This window comes from Gavia stellata, chromosome 18 (assembly GCF_030936135.1).
Source record: "Gavia stellata isolate bGavSte3 chromosome 18, bGavSte3.hap2, whole genome shotgun sequence".
In the NCBI taxonomy this organism is placed as follows: Eukaryota; Metazoa; Chordata; class Aves; order Gaviiformes; family Gaviidae; genus Gavia; species Gavia stellata.
The window spans coordinates 19949096-19967626 of record NC_082611.1 but is presented as its reverse complement, the minus strand read 5'-3'; the positions used below and the strand labels follow the sequence as shown (position 1 = coordinate 19967626).

Here is an 18531-nt window from a genome sequence, read left to right as displayed (position 1 = left end):
CTGTTCAAGTCGTGCTACTGGACTGAAAGGTCATTAAGGCAAAAAGGACTATTACATTATTGAATGCCTCTGTTAGAGTCCTAGAAAACAGCAGCTTTCCTTCTGCCGTGGGGATGGTACTAAACGCACTGTGCTGAGATTGTTTCTTTCCCTGCAGGATTACTTCCACCGGGTCACCTGCATCACGGAAAGGGAAAAGTTCGTTGTGCCGATCCGAGCTATAGGTGCCCGAGCCATCCTGGACTTCCCTGACCAGCTGAACTTCGGTGTCTGTCCAGTCAAATACAGCACCCAGAAAACACTGCTGGTTCGTAACATCGGGAACCGGGAGGCCCGCTACCGCATGAGCACTCAGAGGTAAAGGAACTCAACATCTTGTGCAAAACACTGTTGCGTGATAATATAGCTGGTAAACAGTAACAAAAAGGAATGAGAGCTTCTGAGCTGCTGTATTGCAGCCGTAGCTGGAAACAGGCAGGACATGTGGTTCTGGCAGTTGCTTACGGTGTCTTAAGCATGATACAACCTTTGATAAAACTCTGCAAGCTGCAGCAAAGTTTTACACTGCAGTGGTGTCTCCAGCACAGCATCTCACTAGACGAATTCTGTTAGCTTGAAAGAACAAATAAAGGAAGGCAACCTGACCGCCCTTGGGCTGTATGGGATAGTGTGTGGCAGATGACAGCTCTAGGGAGCTCGGTTATGTAGACCAAACGCAGTGTTAGGAAATGGCTGGCTATGAGCTGGTGGAAGAGACATTTAAGAGTCGATCAGCAGCTGTGTCTATGTTAGCAAGTCATTCTGAGCAATTGGAGATGAGTAGATGAAAGCTGAGGGTACTGAGGCCCTGAGAGTAACACTGTGTGGTCCAGGAACTTTGTTTTCCAGTAGGTTTCGTCTGGTCCTTGGGACCAAAATATTCTTAAGTAGAATGAGCTCTTAGGTGGAGATGAGTAGACACTGGCTTCAAGATTGCACTACAGCCCCAAAGCAGAATGCTACTGAGGGCACAGGCAAAAGCTGCGGCAAAAATCTGGTGCATGGATTGGGAGCGTTTTCTCCTGGAGCTTTATCTCCCCTAGGTTTCCTGGAGAGTGCTAGAATGTTAGTAGCTAGCTTGCAACCTGCTGATGGTAAATACCTTCTGAAATGGTTGCATACCACTGTCAGCCAGATACACCCGTTCTCTGGGAGGCCACAAGCACAGGGTATTCCGGTGGTCCCCTGATCAAATGCCTGATGTGAATTGTGTTGCGGACAGCCTGTGCTGTTCCTTTTGGTCTCAGAAAGCAGTCACTGGTTTTCCAGTTGGCTGAATTGGAGAGGGTAATGAGTTTTTTGACACCGCATCTGCAAGGAAACCAGTTCAGTTGGCTGGTAATGAGTTGAGAGTTGTTTGGTCCCAGAGGTCTCGGTGTAGGAGCTGAGGTCAAGAATGCAGCGAAGACCCGCTGTCTGACTTGGTGCACCTGCATTGCCTCAATTTCTTCCCCAGGAAAACAGGGCTCGAAAGAAGACTTCTTACTTTTGTCCTGTGAAACGTGAGGGTCCAAGAGGAGCTTCCACCACAGCCTGGCAAAGCCATTTAAGCAGGCTTCCAGGATGCTCTTTAAGCAGGCTGCTGCTTTTCACCATGGAGAATGCATAGGCAGGAACTTGCAAATCAGTGTACAGTTTTCGTCTGGGATTTCCAGATCTGGTTGTCACAACAAAAATAAATCCCCAGTAAAGTCTAGCGTCTTTTTGCAGTGTACTTGCCAACTATTCTATTGAGTGATGCAGCGTATGTTGAATCCTGCTTGATACAGATTTTAAGACTTTTCTGAACTTCAGCAATTAGGTATTTCAGTCCTGATTTGCAGTAAAGCAATGGGAAGCGTTACGAAAATTTTACTTCAAACTACACCAAAAAGTAGAATCCTGAATAACCGGATTGCATGTTTACAGAGCTCAAAAGCTAATATAATTTCCCTTGTTAGCTGAGGGCAGCAGTCATCTCTTCCATTTCATTATGAACTTTTGACAGCCAGTTTGAAATTTCAAACAGATGATTTAAATCTTTGAATATAATCAGCATTTTATTCTAATTAAGTCGGTCCTACTTTTATTCGGATTTCTTTTTAAATACTCTGAAGTTCCTGTGTTTCTGCTCTCTGTTTTTTATTTTTGCTTTAAGTGTTCAGCAAAATGTCATAATGAATTCTTCATTGGGAATTTTCTTAAAGGTTGAGTTCCTCTAATGCCTGTCTGTCTACGGTCTGCCTACACAGACATGCACAGATGTATAGGAAATATAATGAGAACTTTGAGGAGTATGTGAAATGGGATTGGGCTGATTTAGAAGCTAAAATCGTAGAGTACCTTCGGAAGGGACCGCTGGAGATCATCTGAGCAAGCACCCTGCTCAAAGCAAGAGCAGTGTCAGTTTGATCAAGTTTGCAAGCAACACAGCTTGCTACTCCGGACCTTTTTGTGTTTTGTGTTGAGCTTTGAATGTCTTCAAGGTTCCCTCGCTTCTCTGGGTCTCTGTTCTAGTGTTTGACCACCCTCATGGTGGCAATTTTTTTTTCTTAATATCTGCTCCGATTTCCCATTACTGCAACTTATGCTCATTTTCCCTTATTCTACACTGTACATCTCCAAGAAGAGCCCGGCTCCCTCTTCTTTACACCTTCCCTTTACGTGGTTGTGAACAGCACTAAGATCACGCTTCATCTTTCCTTCTCAGGACTGTACAAACCCATTTATCTCAGCCTGTCCTGTGCTCCAGCCCCTAAGGTCCTCTTCTGTAGAAATGTTTTCTGTGCCATCAGTGCTCAGCCTGTACTGCTGGAGGTTATTCCATCCTAAATCCAGGATTTTGCCTTTTTCCATCCCTGAACTGCATGAAGTTCACATCGGCCTGTTTCTCCAGCCTGTTGTGGTTCCTCAGAGCAGCCCAGCCCTCCAGTGTGTCGACCACTCCCCAAAGCGTGGTATCCTCCAGCACATTTGGAGTGTTCCCTGCTGTTGACCAGGTCAGGATGTCCCCTTGCAGCCCAAGACCAGAACAACCGTGTTGTCTCTCTGCGATGAGGCTGTGGTGTGCCAGGAGTGGTCATTGCAGCCAGTGCTGGCGACTGTACCGTGTGACATGTCGTCACTGCATTGCACCAACTCTTTTCTTGCTGTCTGAGTGCCTCTGGACCCTCTACCGTAGCTGTAAACTTTCCCATTATTGACTGAGTCTCTTGATAGCAGTGATCAATGGTTGATTCCTTGCCGCTTGTGCTATGAGAAGTTGCTCAGATACCTACCACTGAGCTCCCAGGTGAGCCCTGGGGTTCTAGCAACCCCAGCAGACAAGAATTGGCCTCCCAGGTGGCGTGACAAGCTGGCTTGAGAATCAGACTGATACACCGCTCCACAGGCTAGTAGATTATTAGCTGGCAATTGTCTTTGAACAAATATATTTACAGAGGCTTTCACAAGAGAGGCCATTTTCCTACTAACGTTAGGGGATTAATTTCCCTGTTGTAGAGGCTATGACAAAGGCTGCATCATTATTAACAACAGAGGTAGTGAAGGTTTAATGTCACTAATTCGTTTGAATGACTTTCCTAATAACTTGGTGATTAATTATTACCACAGAACACTTAAAACTGTGCTTTGGAAATGAATGAGTTATGTTCCCTGTCCTGGAGAGCTTATAGAGTAAATGAAATGCATAATCAAGACTTAGGGAAAGGAGTGTCAGCCTTCCAGGCTGAATTTCAGGACTGTTTTAGTCTTGCTTATTTAGTGGAGAATTTAAGCAGCTTAAGTTGAATGTATGCTTGACTTCTGCTGAGTAAGGATGCGGTGTTGTGTTAAAGGCACTCTTAATATCCCATAATAGCTTTGGTGTGTGTTGATACGTACAAGCACATGCATGCATACGAGAGAGGGAGGAGGATTAGTGGAGTAGAAGGGAATGAGAGATCTGTGTAAGTTTCTAGACCCATCAGCTGCCCTCTGTCCTTTACTCTTTCTCTGCACAATTGAAGCTTCTGTCTTAGTTGCCCCAACTTTTGTTTTCTGGCCTGAGCAAAGTCAGGGTCTTGCCCATTCGCAAGCCAGCTGCAGATGCCACCCTTTCCTAGTCCCTTGCACTGCTCATATTGCTTCTCTTGGCCTCCTTTCTCTGGATTCCCTTCTCTATAGCATCAAGCGTTACCTATCTGCTTTCACCTTCGGTGCATTTTTCAGCCCATCTCCCATCCTAACCTTTCCTCTGTCAGTATGGACAGCTCGGCTGTTACATCTGGTCAGTTCATGACGTTCCCTGCCTGTTATTCATTTATCTAAGGACTTTGTTTTCTGTTGTGCATTTCACTCCAAGGAAGACCTCTTAAGTGAATCCGTGGGGCCAATACAGCATCCTTCTGCTGCTCCTTGTTCAGAGCTCTCCCTTGCCATGGTGTCTACCAGAAAACATGGGCACATTTTAACCACTTTTTGAAAAAGGAAAAAAAAAACCCACTAAAAGCACTCATCATGCAGTCTGGCTTTGTGCCTGTCCTCTCTCTGCACGTCCATACCCAGCTCTTAACTGCATAGCTTGGTAATAATAATAATAGTATAAATACAGAAAGTCTCTTCCTGTCGTTCTCATTGTTAAGGCCGGATAATGAGTTTCTTCTCCATGACATTCAGGGAGATAAATGTCATTCCAGTACATTTGAGTTGAAAATGGTGTCTAGAAGATCTCAGGGCAGCACTGCCTTTTTCTGACGTTACAGACACTGTACTATGCCATGCTATAGGTCTAGAGAGGATCAGTCTGAGATAAGATCCATTTAGGAATGTCCCCACCAAGCTCTGAAAGCCCAGGTAATTATCACAAATCACACAGAATCATTAAGGTTGGAAAAGACCTGTAAGATCATCAAGTCCAACCATCAACCCAACCCCCCCATGCCCACTAAACTAAACCCGCAGTGCCACGTCCACACGTTCCTTGAACACCTCCAGGGATGGTGACTCCACCACCTCCCTGGGCAGCCTGTTCCAGTGCTTCACCACTCTCTCAGGAAAGACATGTTTCCTAATATCCAGCCTGAACCTCCCCTGGTGCAACTTGAGGCCATTTCCTCTTGTCCTGTCACTTGGGAGAAGAGACCAACACCCACCTCCCCACAACCCCCTTTCAGGTAGCTGTAGAGAGCGATGAGGTCTCCCCTCAGCCTCCTCTTCTCCAGACTGAACAACCCCAGCTCCCTCAGCTGCTCCTCATCAGACTTGTGCTCCAGACCCCTCACCAGCTCCGTCGCCCTTCTCTGGACACGCTCCAGCACCTCAGTGTCCTTCTTGGAGTGAGGGGCCCAAAACTGAACACAGCATTCGAGGTGTGGCCTCAGCAGTGCTGAGTACAGGGGCACGATTATCCTACGAGGCACAGTGCTTGGAGCCCCCTTGCATCCCTCCCTGTAGTACCCACAGACTACATGGAGGCATGGGATTGAAAAGTTACAATAAGACGGACAAAGACCATCCAAGAATATGAAAATAGAGCCTAGGTGCAGTGAAAGAGGGAAAGATAGAGCTGTGGGATGCTGACTCTACACAGGCTTTTTCAGCACAGGGATGGAGTCTTGGATGCTTTGACCTAACCGACTGGGTTTACTGGAATAGTGACACTGCTTGACTTTGGCTGCTCTACCATTACTAAAAGTAATGTATACTGAGATTAAATGATCTTTGGGTTTTTCCTGCAGTAGATCTTAGTGGACAGATGAGGCAATTCAATCACCAGTAGATTTTACTGCCTTCCATGGGGTTGGAGGTAGCTTTGGATGAAATGGATTCTCCCAAACTCAGATAATTTGATAATGCAAATTAAGGGGTCAGTAGACCAAAGGAAGTTTGGTCGTAGAAGGTAAACATAGCATGGGACTTGAGGAAAGGATATTGCAGCCTCCCTGCACACTGCATTTGCTAACTGCGTGGTTGCAGGAGAAAAGGTGGCATGGTGGCTTGAGAGCCTGAATTGCCAGCTTTGTTCACTCGTCAGTTGTGTTTCTAAATAACGTCAGGAGCATTTGGCCCTTGGTATCCTCACGGGCCATAACTTTTGCCCAGCTCTGTAAAGAAGGGGGGCTGCTGCCTGGAGAAAGTAAGCAAGATGTAAATGCTAAAATATATCATTATGAAATTGCTTACCAATCTAGCGTTGATCTCTTTCTAAAGGACAGTAATAGGCAAGATCTCAGCAGGTGCTGGTGGGAAGGTCTCTCCTAAATTGCTGTGGCTAGATGAGTTTATACAAGCTGGGGATTGCAAGGTACCGTTGGGAGATCTGGACCTGTGAAAGTTTAGATATCATACAACAACGCAAACGTCCAAGTGGACGTAGTTAAGAAGCAAGTTGGAAGAAAACAAGCTATTAAAAAAACCTGCAAGCCTTGTCATTCCTGTTTTTTGGGAGCGGTAGTGATTCATTAAAAGGGTAGATCGAATGGGACCGGAATTATCTTAAAGAGCAGCTCACAATGAATGGATAAAAGGCCAAAGTTTACCTTGCCAGCTTCATCTCTTGGCAGTGGTCTTCATTTGGCTTTTACAATGCGTCAGGGATGTTTCTGTAGCATCTCTTCTTATCTGTAGGCTGCAGGGAACAGCTTAGTGATGTTGACTGCAATTCGGAGGAGTTAAGTTGAACCATGGAGCTTGCATCTTTGGGTCTTGGAGAACCTGGTCTATGTGAGGGATAATGAGCTCTTGCTACAGCAGTAACAGAGTTGTCTTGTGGGTACAGCATGGGATGGGGTGTAGGAGATGCAGTGTCTGATTTGTGCTTGGTTTCTCAGTCCTGAGAACAGAGTCCTGAACTTGGCTAGATCCTCTTCTGAGAATTTGAAAATAGGAAGATACTTCTTTCTCAGGGGTCCCCTGAAGTCACCCGCAGGAGTGTTATTCCCATCCCAGCCATGTGAGGGCAGGAGTACCTAGACATGGGGAAGGAGTAGGAAGATGATGGGATGGGAGGCAGTGCTGAAGTGTTGCCAGGAGTCCCCTTCCTTAGCTAGCAGCTTTTCTGGCAACGCTTCTGGCCAAAAAAGAAGGGGGGGAAAAAAATCCGTGCCTTTCCCACAGCAGGCCATGATCCCCCCCACGCGCCAGCAGAGACCTGCAGCAGTCCTGGCGTAACCACCAGTGGAGGTGCAGCACCATGTAGAGCAATTCGGTTCTGAGGCTGGTGGTGCCTTGTCTTTCCTCCTCCTCCTCTCTCTCAGAAGTCTCAAGTCCAGCATGTAAACATTGCAGGCCCAATGCTTCTCCATTAGTCAGCGGTAATGTTCTCACTAGTTGTAATGGGAAGAGGTCAGGCCCCTAATCACAGTAATATCTCCTTAACGAGCAGAAACTCCAGCAATTTCATCACTGTCACTACATACGTGAACAAAGTTCAGCTTGCACACGGCTCCGGTTGTTCTCATTATTTTTGTGTGCGCATTGCGTTCTCTGATCACGGTAAAACTCTCCAGAACATGTTTTTACGGTGACAAATTGACCACCAGCAAAGCACTAAAACCCAGTAACTTTTGTTTTCTAAGTGGGGCTGCACAAGAGCCATGGAGCCCAGCTGCCGTTGTGCATGTTTCATCTGACTTAGCCCTAAGCATTAAAGCACTGAGTTTTGTGTCTACCAGCCAAGAGCTGTTTACCTGGTGACAAATCATAACTGCTCATATTAAATCCAAAGTAGGCCAACGCATTTTCATAATTATTTCCAACACATTGCACAGACTTTGTCTGGTGGGCCAGGCAAACAGTTACCGAGCTTGGATTGCAACCCAGAGTCCCAGATTGCGTTGCTTGTGAACAGAGAGAAAACCTCCTGTTAAACTCGCCTTGATATGCTCCTGTTAATGGCGCTTCATTTAGCTCGAGGTTTAATTGTTCAGGCTGTAAATGGGATACTCCTTTTGTGTCTTGTTTCCATGCCATGGGATCGCTCCGATCTGCATTTGCACTCAGATTTTTCTGATGGTTCCTTTTTTTGGAGCAGCTTTCATTGAAATGCTGATAAAACGTGCCCTTTCTTAGGCTAAACCAGAATGTTTCCAAGGTAAAAAGAAAAAAATGAATTCTGCAAATTAAACCATAATTAGTCTCTGGTCTTCAAAAAAGACTTTTGTTCTCTGTCTGATTTCTAGGCTGTAATCTCATTGGAACAGGTATTGCATCTCTTGAGGTGAGGTTTCTGGGTGGCAGGAAAAGACAGATTCCTGAGGAAATCAGCATCAGGTTGTGCGTGCAAATAGCTGTTACCATTTCTGTGCTCTTCACAAGCCATTCTCTGATCGTATTGCTAGCAGTGGGACTCCTGAGGCTGCAGAGAATTGGACGCAGAGCATGGGGGAGATGAGGTCATTTTATGCCATGGGATCTTCTGAGGGCTGGATCTCTGCAGAAGCGGGAGTCAGTCGCTCTGTTTCTGATCCTGTATGTTGTGTTTGTCTTCTGCTGGCTGTGGTTTGTTTGCTCCTTGCTTGTGCAAGTGAGCTGAAGGGAACTAGACTGCCAAAGGAATACAGTCCCCAAATCTCCTGCAGTAGTCCTGATAGCTGTCTTTGCCTTGCAGCCCTTTCTCTGTCGATCCCTCCGTCGGGACTCTTGGGATTGGTGACGCCATGCAAGTGACAGTGGAGTTTCACCCACTGAAGACCGGGCACCATTCCAGGTCCTTGGTAGTTCACTACGACACAGGTAAGTGCTGGGCGCTGCGTGGTGCACGCTCTCTGCATCCTTCAAAGCAGAGCCCTTTCTAAGCAGAATAATGTCAAGTTTTCTTTGTGGGCAACTTCTAAAAGCTTTTCTTCCAAAAGCTCTGCATGTTTCAGTGCTTAGAAGTGAGCGGATAAGGGGCAGAGGCTGAGCCTGTCCTTGTTCTGTATGTCCTGTGCGCTGGTCCCTCGCTGGGGGACCCTGGTGTCAGCATGGTGTTCTGCACCCAGCACCTTCTCGTGACAGTCTTCCACCATCATTCCCCGTTGTCCCAGCCACCTCAATTCCCTGTCCAGGTGTACCTGCCCTGCCCCAGCTTTACCTCGGATAAAAGTGAAGAGTAGTTGGTGTTGAGGGGGTTGTTAAAGTAGATCCCCTCAAATGGGAATGAGATTTTGGAATGCTGTTTTTCTGGGAGTTGCTGAGCGGAGGAAGGAGAAACCTTGACTCACCATTGCAGCCTGCATATGTATGCGTGAGGTTTTATTCCTAGACAATGCTATGTTTGAAGCGTAACACAGGGAACACACGTCTCTGTTAGAGTCTCTGCAGTGCCCGCTGTCTCTTACACACCTCTGTGCCATGTACTGCTTCTCCATCGTCTTGCCACAGATCTTTTCTTCCGTATTGCCCTCTACCCATCTACAGCCCGTGCTTCCCAACATCAGGACTAAAGTAGCCAGACTTGAGGGCTCTTGGGATTTGGCAGGAAGTGCTCACTGCCTCCCGAGATAGGTGTAAAATGTATGCTAGGGTACGAGGAGCCAAGATCAGGCCACAGAAATACCGTCAGCTTTATAAGTCGCTTTAGGAGTGAGTGGGGAAAACTCAAGAAGAAGGTGCGACATGTTGAAGTGCTTCTGTCGGCCTTGGTTCAGGAGAGGTATCTTGTGATGCTGAAGGAGACGCTTTCTCCGTTGCATGAATGCATTTGGTGTGCGTTTTCTCTTGCTGGAAAGAGAGGTTTGGTTTGTCCCTATTCCTGACTGTTGGTCCTGGGAAGCATGATGTCCTCATCCAGGTGATACTGTGATGCTTTAGCCCAGCAGTGAACATCTTAGTTGTTTCGAGTTTGTAGAAGTTATAAAAAGGCTCCTTTCTCTTCCAGATGCTCTTTGTGGCTTTGAGTTATCACAGCTTTCTTCAATATTTGTCAGTTAGTGACGTTTTCCCAGAGAATGGTTTATGCTCACTCTGGGAAGCTCATGGGTTTGGGTAAGACTTTCTTGAAAGAACTACTGAAAGAAGCACAAAAAGTGCCTCATTTGCATGCATATAGAGAATTTATAGGATAAAATTCAGAGGGCTAGATCTTTCTCTGGGGTAAATCAGTAGTAACGCTAGGGGTTAGGGCTGTAGGGTTTCTACTTTGTGACTGAGAAGACTGAGTGAATAATTAGGGCCAGGATCTTCATGGCTTGCTTTGAAAACCTGAGTCTGGTTCTTACTGAAACACCTGGTTCCTTCGTGGTTAATCTTTGCCGAAGCAATTTGCATGGCTAGACCATGGAGATCAAACTATCTGCTGGCTCTGAGATGGGCGACCTCGCAGGAACACGTGCAGCTACCTGGGAGATAAACCTAGGATTTCCTTCCCGCCTGTCAGTACAACAGTGCAGTTATTTTTAAATAAACCACGGAATAAGGAGGAGAGCAAGGGAATAATGAAGGGATTATCTCTCTAGCGTTGAAGCATACAAGTAAGTAAAAGGCTGCTGTGATTAATTGCTAAAGTGAAACCCAAACATTTAATCAATCCGTCTTAAAAGCCGCTTATTGCAGGTGTAGTGCAGAGCACCAGACAATGTTACCCAACCTCGCGTGGCAAGCCCTGGCTAATTTGTCCTGCACTAAGTCAGACTCCCTGTGACTCGCATACAAAAAGCAGCTGTGTTGCTCTATCAGAGCCACCAACCGACTGTTTATTACGAAACAGAAGTGCTAAGAGCATCACAGCGGTTTAGGATGTTGGGAGGCATTTTCCTTGCTTTGCTGCGTATCGGTATTGACTTGCTCACCTCACAAGTGGCAGTAGTTCTCAATAAATCATGCTGTTGTGAGTGTGACTTACACAGGATCAGGTGCGTGTTGCCTTGATTTAATTTTTGCTGAAGTTGGGTCAAATCTGTCGCTAGCATTGCTTAAGCAAATGTGGAGCTCTTCAATGTCAGTAAGTCACAATTTTCCCTTTGCCTATTACTTGGTTGATTTAAATTGTGCATCCTTTAGACTGCCCTGGCTAGGAATGTAGGTACTGTCCCCTCGATGGACAGTACGTATATTGATAGTCCTGTTGCTACAAGCTTTACAGATGAGTGTGAAGGAAGTGTCTTTGCTGCTAAAAGCATAATGATTTCCAATGAAAAATTGATCTTCGGTGCTTTACATGTCCAAACTCCTCTATATTGCCCCATGCACGTGTGTGTGGGTGTGAAAAATCCCTGCCCATCCTGAAATGAAGGTGACTTGGGATGTTCTGGGCTCCTCCTCATAAATCATAGAATGGTTTGGATTGGAAGGGACCTCCAAGATCATCTAGTGGTCCTCTCTATTCATCATCTTCATGATGGTATCAGAAGGGGTTTCTGAAGCCTGCATGCCAAGCAGATGTACAGGTTTGGAAAGCGTTCTGCCCTCAGGACAGCTTGAAGGTTGGTTGGTGGCTTGGCCCTTCCCAGGTGACACTTAGCCCACCCCATGTGGTTGTGGGAAAATAAGTTTATGGAGTTAAGTCTCTAGTTTCAACCAAGTCATTATTCATAAAGCTTAGGTATTCTTGTAGCTTTCAAGCAGTTCCCAAGTGAGCTACCCAAGCTGTTTGCCCTGCGTGCTCCTGTGTTTGTACATGAAACCCAGTCTGCTGCAATCAGAGCGTTCATTGCAACCTGACGGCATAGCACAAGCTTGGGGCGGGAGGGTGAGCTTTGCTCAGGGACACGTGGTTAAGGAGATGCGTGACAGCTTCCCAGAGCTGTGCCGGAGCTGCAAACAAACTCACCAGTCCCATAGCACCCAGAAACAAGAACGTCTATGGCAATCCTCCACGCAAGTAAAGGAGGCTGCCAGAGACAGGAGGTGCTGGAGAGATGGTGGGAATTGTGGAAGGAGAATCACTTCTCTGCTCAGAGCTCCCTAAATCCTGACTCACATTAGACTCCTGTCTCCAAGAAGTACCTACTCTGGTATGATGGGTGGCCTTCAAGGTGTAAGACCAGATTCTGTGCTTGTAGGTGGGTGCCTGCAGTGCCCCCGGCACCCTGTGGCAAGGTGCTACAACGTGCTTCTAGTCTAGGAGATCTGTTGTGCGGTGCTGAAAGTCCTCTGTACAGGTTTTTTTCCCCATCAGTGACTGCATCCCTTGGGATGCCTTTGTCAGCACAGGAAATGTCAGTAATTAGCAAAGCCTCACTGAGCTTGTGCGTGGCTGACAGACACTATATATTGAGATGCCTTTATTGCTGTCAGTAATAAGCGTAATCCTGCAGAGCATTTTCCTTCGGTGGCTCTGTGAGACTGTAACACAGAAGCAAAAGCCTGGGGTCAGGATCTCGTCCTCTTCGAGGGGGAGAGATCAGAGCCGGTACTCGTATGTGAATTTTAGGAGAGACGGCACATGCGAGAAGAGCCAGCCCTCAGGCAGGAGTGTCTACTCCATTACTGTCCTGTCTGCCCTTGGTGTAGAGCCCCAGAAAGCAGCTTCCCCAGAAGAAAAGGGCACCTGTGGCTCAGGAATAGTTCTCAGTGGTTTTAGTCCTGCTGGAAGCCTCCAGCCTCGTGCTAAAAGCCTGCTGAGGAACCATCTGGGTATTTGGCAGATTAATACCCTCTTTTCCCTCCACTTCCTACAGAACTTACGGGAGGGCTTGACAGTTCCTGAGCAGGAGGTCTCCTAAAGCAAATATCAGCTTGTTTGATGTGGATGCCAGACCCAGGCTCAGAGCATCCTTTGTGGCTCTGCACACCCAGGGCAAGGAAGGGAGAGCTCAGCCTCAGCTCCTTGATTAATTACTTCAAGAGCAGGTAGAAGATGCGGGCAGCGTCTGCCTCTGGCTCCGTAGTTGTCAATCAGATGGAGTTTTCCTGCACTGGGTTAGTTACTGTCCCTGTAGGAAGCGGATGAAGTAATGCCTTCCTTCCTGAGCCGCGGGGAAGCAAAACTTGCTCTCTACCAAATTCAGGTTATTCCTGTATGGGAGAAGAGAGAGCAGCTAAATATTTGTCCAGTGCTGGACACAATGTGGAGCTGAGCTTGCCCAGCCCTGGGTCAGGGAAGGGTCTGTCTGCCTTGTTCCCCTGCTTCTGGGCTTTGCTGGCTGGCCCTGGAAGTATGGGGTCCCCAGCATCGTTTCCTCCCCATTGCTGCTCGCTTTTAGATGTAAGGCAAGACATCAGCCTTGTGTTACGTAGCACTAGGCTGCAGGGTGGAGAAGCAAGCCCTGGCCTGAGATGTCTCCTCCCTGGCAGTGCCCCTCTAGTCTCTCCTGGGGTCCTTTCCAGTCCTGAAAGCTGTCCAACAGCGAGGTGCTTAGGCTGGCTGCGCTGAGGGGAATCACTGCAGGGGATTTTTGTACTGAGCACCCGAGAGCCAAGATGATGTGCAGTTTGGGTTGGCCAGGATCTGCCTGCATGGACTGCCTCTACAGCTGCTAGCCCTACGGGTGTCTGGAGCGAGCGTGCTTAGCAGATCTGTGATCATCCCCTTCCTCTGAGCCAGCACGAATGTTCGTAGGCTAGATACGACTTCCTTGGGGCAATGTAAGAAGGAAAAAAATAGTAAAAACTTTCCTGGGTGGATCTCAATAAGCTGCCCAGGGAAGTGGTGGAGTCACCATCCCTGGAGGTGTTCAAGGAACGTGTGGATGTGGTACTGCAGGACATGGTTTAGTGGGCATGGTGGTGTTGGGTTGATGGTGGGGCTTGATGATCTTAGAGGTCTTTTCCAACCTTAGTGATTCTGTGATTCAAAGAACTGAATGGGAATGGCTGTACTGAGTGTGGCAGCAATGCTCAGGGTTCCAGGGGGCTATCAGAGATGATTCTAGGTCTTCTACTCTACGTAGGACACCCTGAGATGCCTCTGCCCTTCTTGGTCTAAGCACAGACAGCTTTTCTGTGCTGCAGCAGTCTCTGGAGCCATGAGTAAAAACTGCCAGCTTGAGAAAACACTGACATTTCATCTCAAATGGGGAAAATGAGGCATGAGATCACAGGAAAAATTAAGGCATATTAAAAACTGAGTAGGAAGAGAGCTGATGTGGAGCTCTTTAGTCACCCGTGGAATGACAGCGAGTTTGACATGATGTGTTAGAGCCATTTGGGTTTGGTGAAGATGATGGGTAACTACAGAACCGGGTGTGCTTGTCTGGCAGCGGAGGAAGGAAAGCCTGTGCGTCTTGGCCACGGTGCTAAATTGTAGTAGGGGCTACGTCGTATGGCAAATGGGCCAAGGGGAATCGTCAACCGTGTTAGTGACCGTTCAGCTCCTACGTGGATCAGCGTGGGGTTGCCAGCTGGGAATGTAAACGTGTCGGGATGCTGAATCCCTTTCTTCAGGTAAAATCGATGCTGGGTTTAGCTGAATTGGCTTACTTTGGTAAATGAGGCCACCCGTGCGAGGGCTTGGTGGTGTGTTAGTGATCACTGTGCGCATGCAGGAAACTCATTAAATCCCAGCCCTGGTTGTTTCTCGCTGTTTGAGGCTGAACAAGTGACTGTAGCACGGGTGTGCCAGCACCTCCGAACATCTCAGCTACCCACAAGGCTAAAGCATCTGAGAAAAGCACTGCCTTGCTGTGCTATTCATGTGTGTTTGTGTGTAGACTTTGGAGAACACAACCACCTTTGCATAGCTCTGTTCTCTCTCCTTTAAGAACCTCTTTTCTACCAAGGGTCTTGTCATCTGCCTTGCAAGGCCGGCATTGCAATCAGTGGCTTCCAGGAACTTGTTTGAAAATGAAATGAAAATCCTATTGATTTAGTCTCTAGATCAAGCCTTTTCCTTTCTCTTTTGTTCTTCTTTGCAAATCCGCTGATGGATGTGGGTAGGCAGCAGGGTTTCGCTGAGGTTTAGCCCTTGTCGTGTTGCATGTTCCCTTCCTGAGATCACTCAAAGAGGTTGCTGAGTGCTCTCAATTTGTACTGACCTCAGCCAGAACGGAGGAGGCTCAACGCTTGCCTGAGCAAACTTGCTACCTCTTTAGATACTTATCTGAGTCGTCCCTGTGTTGTGGAGGATACCAAGGTGGGAATACCAAAACCGTTTTCTGGCTTTAATCTTAGTCTTGTGTGAGTGTTTACGGGGGCTCGGATGTTGCTGTTAGTAGCGATAAACTACTATTGAGCTAAATTCACAGCAACAGACCCTGAGCTTCTGATTGCCGTCGCTGTGTGCTGTTGCTATTCACCTCTGTAGTTGTTCGTCTTCGTGCAATTCTCTGTTCCTTCAACACCAGACAGATTTATAGTAGCTTCTTATGAGTGCTAAGAGTTGGGGAAATCTTCTGCTTCCTAAGCAGCAGCCTCTTTTGACTCCGAAGCTTTGTTGTTGTGCACTGACACAGTTTCTTTTGCTTGTGTTTAGTGCTGGCAGATGTTTAGAAACTTACTTTATTCCGTGAGTTTATAAAGACCTTGTTTCCCACGTTATTGTAAGGTGTAAGCCAGACTGCTGCTGTAGCTGTTACAAGAGGCTTCTCTAGCTTTTTCTTGGGCCATCAGGCATTTAACAACTTTGCAAAGGGATTTTTCGTTCTGCTTGTGGCAGGTGGTGAGTGCGGGTTGGGTTTTTCTTCCTTTGCTTGTGCGAATTCCCAGCAGTACGGCTGGTTTCTGACTGACGTATGTTCTTGTACGCCTGCTTCGAAGGGAGTGGGAACTAGGTGGGTGGAGGGAGGCGCATATTGTAGGTGAAAAAAAGGTGTAAATAGGAGTTTGTGCAATTGTATGTTGACTTTGCATCTTAACAGTAGCGGCGTTGCAACAGATGGAGGATTGGTAACTAATACTTTATCCAACGGATTGGTTATAGGCTTTTATAGTCCAAATCAATTAGATTGATGGGTGAGTCTAATTGGTCTCCAAAGTGTTCGTTTATGTCAAAACAGCTAATAGGTAATAACTGTTCCCTGTCTTTGTTCCCCTTTTCTAGCGCTGCTTGCAAGAATGATTTTTTTATACTGTTTTAAGTAAGGTTGTTATGCTTCTTGCAAACAGAGTATGGCCTTTGCCCCCTCTCCAGGGCCTTGTGTTTCAAGACAGATGGTCCATCGCTTTGAGGGTAGATGAAGGGGAATCAGGTTTGTGCTTCATTTGTGCTTGAGGTTTTTTTGCACGGCTTTATAGCTCCACAACTACCTAACACCCCTCCTGACAAAAACCCTGCTAAAGCAACCCATGGAGTTGGCTGCATGAGCACAGACTGGGGGGGGGTGTGTGTGTGTGTGTACTTGGAGGGTCGTTTGGAAGTTAAATATCTCCTTTTGGCAGTTTTTGTTCATCCCCAGATATGCACAGAAACAGACTTTTGTGTGACGCCGCAGATCTCATTCTTAGCGCATGACAAATTTCTGGAAGAAGGTGGTTTTCATCTCGTAGCAGGTCATCCTTGAGCGCAGCTTGTCTACCCTATCATCAGTGGAAATCACTAATACGTTCTTAAGTGTCATTGACTCTGGATGGGTTTCAGGGCAGAACTGACCATTCATTAACCTCCTTTCCTTGTGGATCAGTCAGTATCTGCTGAGAAGCAGAAGAGCAGCTTGAAGGGTAATTGATGTATTATGTGGTATATTGGGCATGTCTCTGCCAGGCAATCAGAATGAAAGTTCCTGCACTATTTTCCCCGTGGGCCAAGAGTAATGTTTCAGCCAGTCAGGTACCCCAGCGTATCGTTACTGTAGTAGCAATGATGATTAAAAATAGCCCGCGGCAGCGCTGTCTTTCATCATCCGATAGTTTTATTGTCCTTTTCAATACATTCTGTGAGGCTCCTTCACGCAGGGCAGAACGAAGCCTCCCTGCTGGGTCCCAGATATTCCCGTGCCGGAGTATTTAATCCTATAACGAGGCAACGAGCTCTTCCTAAGCATGGGGCAGAGGAGCTAATGGGGAATACTTTGGGTGCTCCATTACAGATGGATGCACAACAAAGAGCCTGATGGACAATGAAATGACTTTTAATGTGGAAGAGAGCTGTCTGAAGAGCCTGCAGCCTGTCCCGTAGACCACTGCCGGCCTGTCGTTGCTCTCCATCTCCCTCTTCCTCCCCATCTGTTGTCTTACGGTTCCTTGCAAAGTCTTTGGGGTAGAGACCCTCTTCTGTCGATGTGCCGCATGAGCTCAGCGGGTGCTTTGCTGAGGCCTGGGCCATGCCGGGGACTTCTGGCCGTTAACAGCGATAACTGTGGCAATGGTAATGATTAGGATGCTCTGAGCTTTGTTGTAGCCTGGGAATGACTCTTCTGAAACACCCGTGTTAGCAGCAGCCGTTATTTAGTGATGAGGTTTTTAAACAAGCTGCTCCTAGGGCTGGAGTAAATAACGTGATGATTTAAGAGTCTGAAGGTGGCTCATGAACGCTGCCTCGGAGAAACACTTAAAAATGACTGTCACTGCTCTGCATTTTGCTGTAGTGGTGGCAATTCAAGCGTGGGGGCTGACAGATTGCCTTCCTCAGGCCGGTGGAGACCCAGCGCACCTCACAGGTGATGCCATTAGCTTCCCGACAGCGAAAGGGCTCAGAGCAGTGCTCCTGACTCTGATCTAGCGGTAGCTCTGCGGGAGGTGCAGCAAAAAGCATCTGTTGGGGAGGGCTGGCTCCAGCTGTAGGTGACTTCTCTAGCTTCCCAGAGATGGCTTAGCCTGGTGGAGTGGTAATAGCTGTCCTTTGCATGCTGTTTGAAAAACAAGAGTGTGCCAGCAGCGGTGAGGCAGTTGGGTATGATAGTAGCGGGAGCAAAAGAATTACTTATTGCAGATCGATGTGAGGAGTGACAGGGATAAAGGAAGAATCGTCTCAGTGAAGGCGAGGTGCAGCAGGGTGCTGTTTTGTTTCTATTCGGTCTAATCAATCTGGCTGCCAGCTGTCTAGTATTTAGAGCGGTGATCAATGAAGGAAAGTACTACTCTTGAATATTAGGAAAGCATTCTTAATAAATGCCAAAATGTGTTTTGAAATCTTGTTCGAGGGTTTGCTCATCCATTCATTGAGCTATACTTTCAGGCTAAACCAAATTTGTCTTTCTATTTAAGAACAATTTGTACTGCTCTGAAAACTATTTCCTCTTGCACCAGGATGATCATGTAGCATTAGAAGAATTCAGAGAGATGTTTTAGCTGTCCTGTAAATTCCCCTTTTTTAACATTTTTTCCTGCAGAATAGGCCCCAGGAAGGATGACCCAATACTAGATTTCTTGATTCAACATAGTAAAAAGTAATGATGTGCTAAGACACCTGCATCCATAGTCATGCAGATGGATGGTGGAATAAAACAGAGTGGTGTTTCTGCTGTGTCAAAGAGCATCGTCCGGGAGTGCACAACCCAAAGCGTCTACCCTACTGCTGTGTAAAAAGTCTAGCTTTTAATTTCAAGTTTAGGCCTTGCTTTGTTTGGGTTGCAGAGTGAGCGCTGTGTCCTGCCACCTGTAGGAAATGTATCAAAAGCATGTAAGGAGGAAAGAATTGACAGCCTGTAATACAATTGTGTTGTGTAAATAATGGTAGGGCAGATACATCTAGATTCGGTAAATGTGCTTTCACGGCAGCAAAGCATCCCAGACTACACA

General features: G+C 47.0%; 1 protein-coding gene across 1 annotated transcript in view; it reads left to right on the top strand.

Moving 5' to 3' along the window:
* Positions 1–18531, top strand: part of LOC132318651 (hydrocephalus-inducing protein homolog) — a 164634-nt gene that overhangs the window by 28698 nt on the left and 117405 nt on the right. Inside the window, exons 6-7 of the mRNA XM_059826624.1 lie at positions 158–357; positions 8606–8730. Coding sequence (XP_059682607.1) covers positions 158–357; positions 8606–8730 — 325 coding nt within the window. The remainder of the gene's footprint in view (positions 1–157; positions 358–8605; positions 8731–18531) is intronic.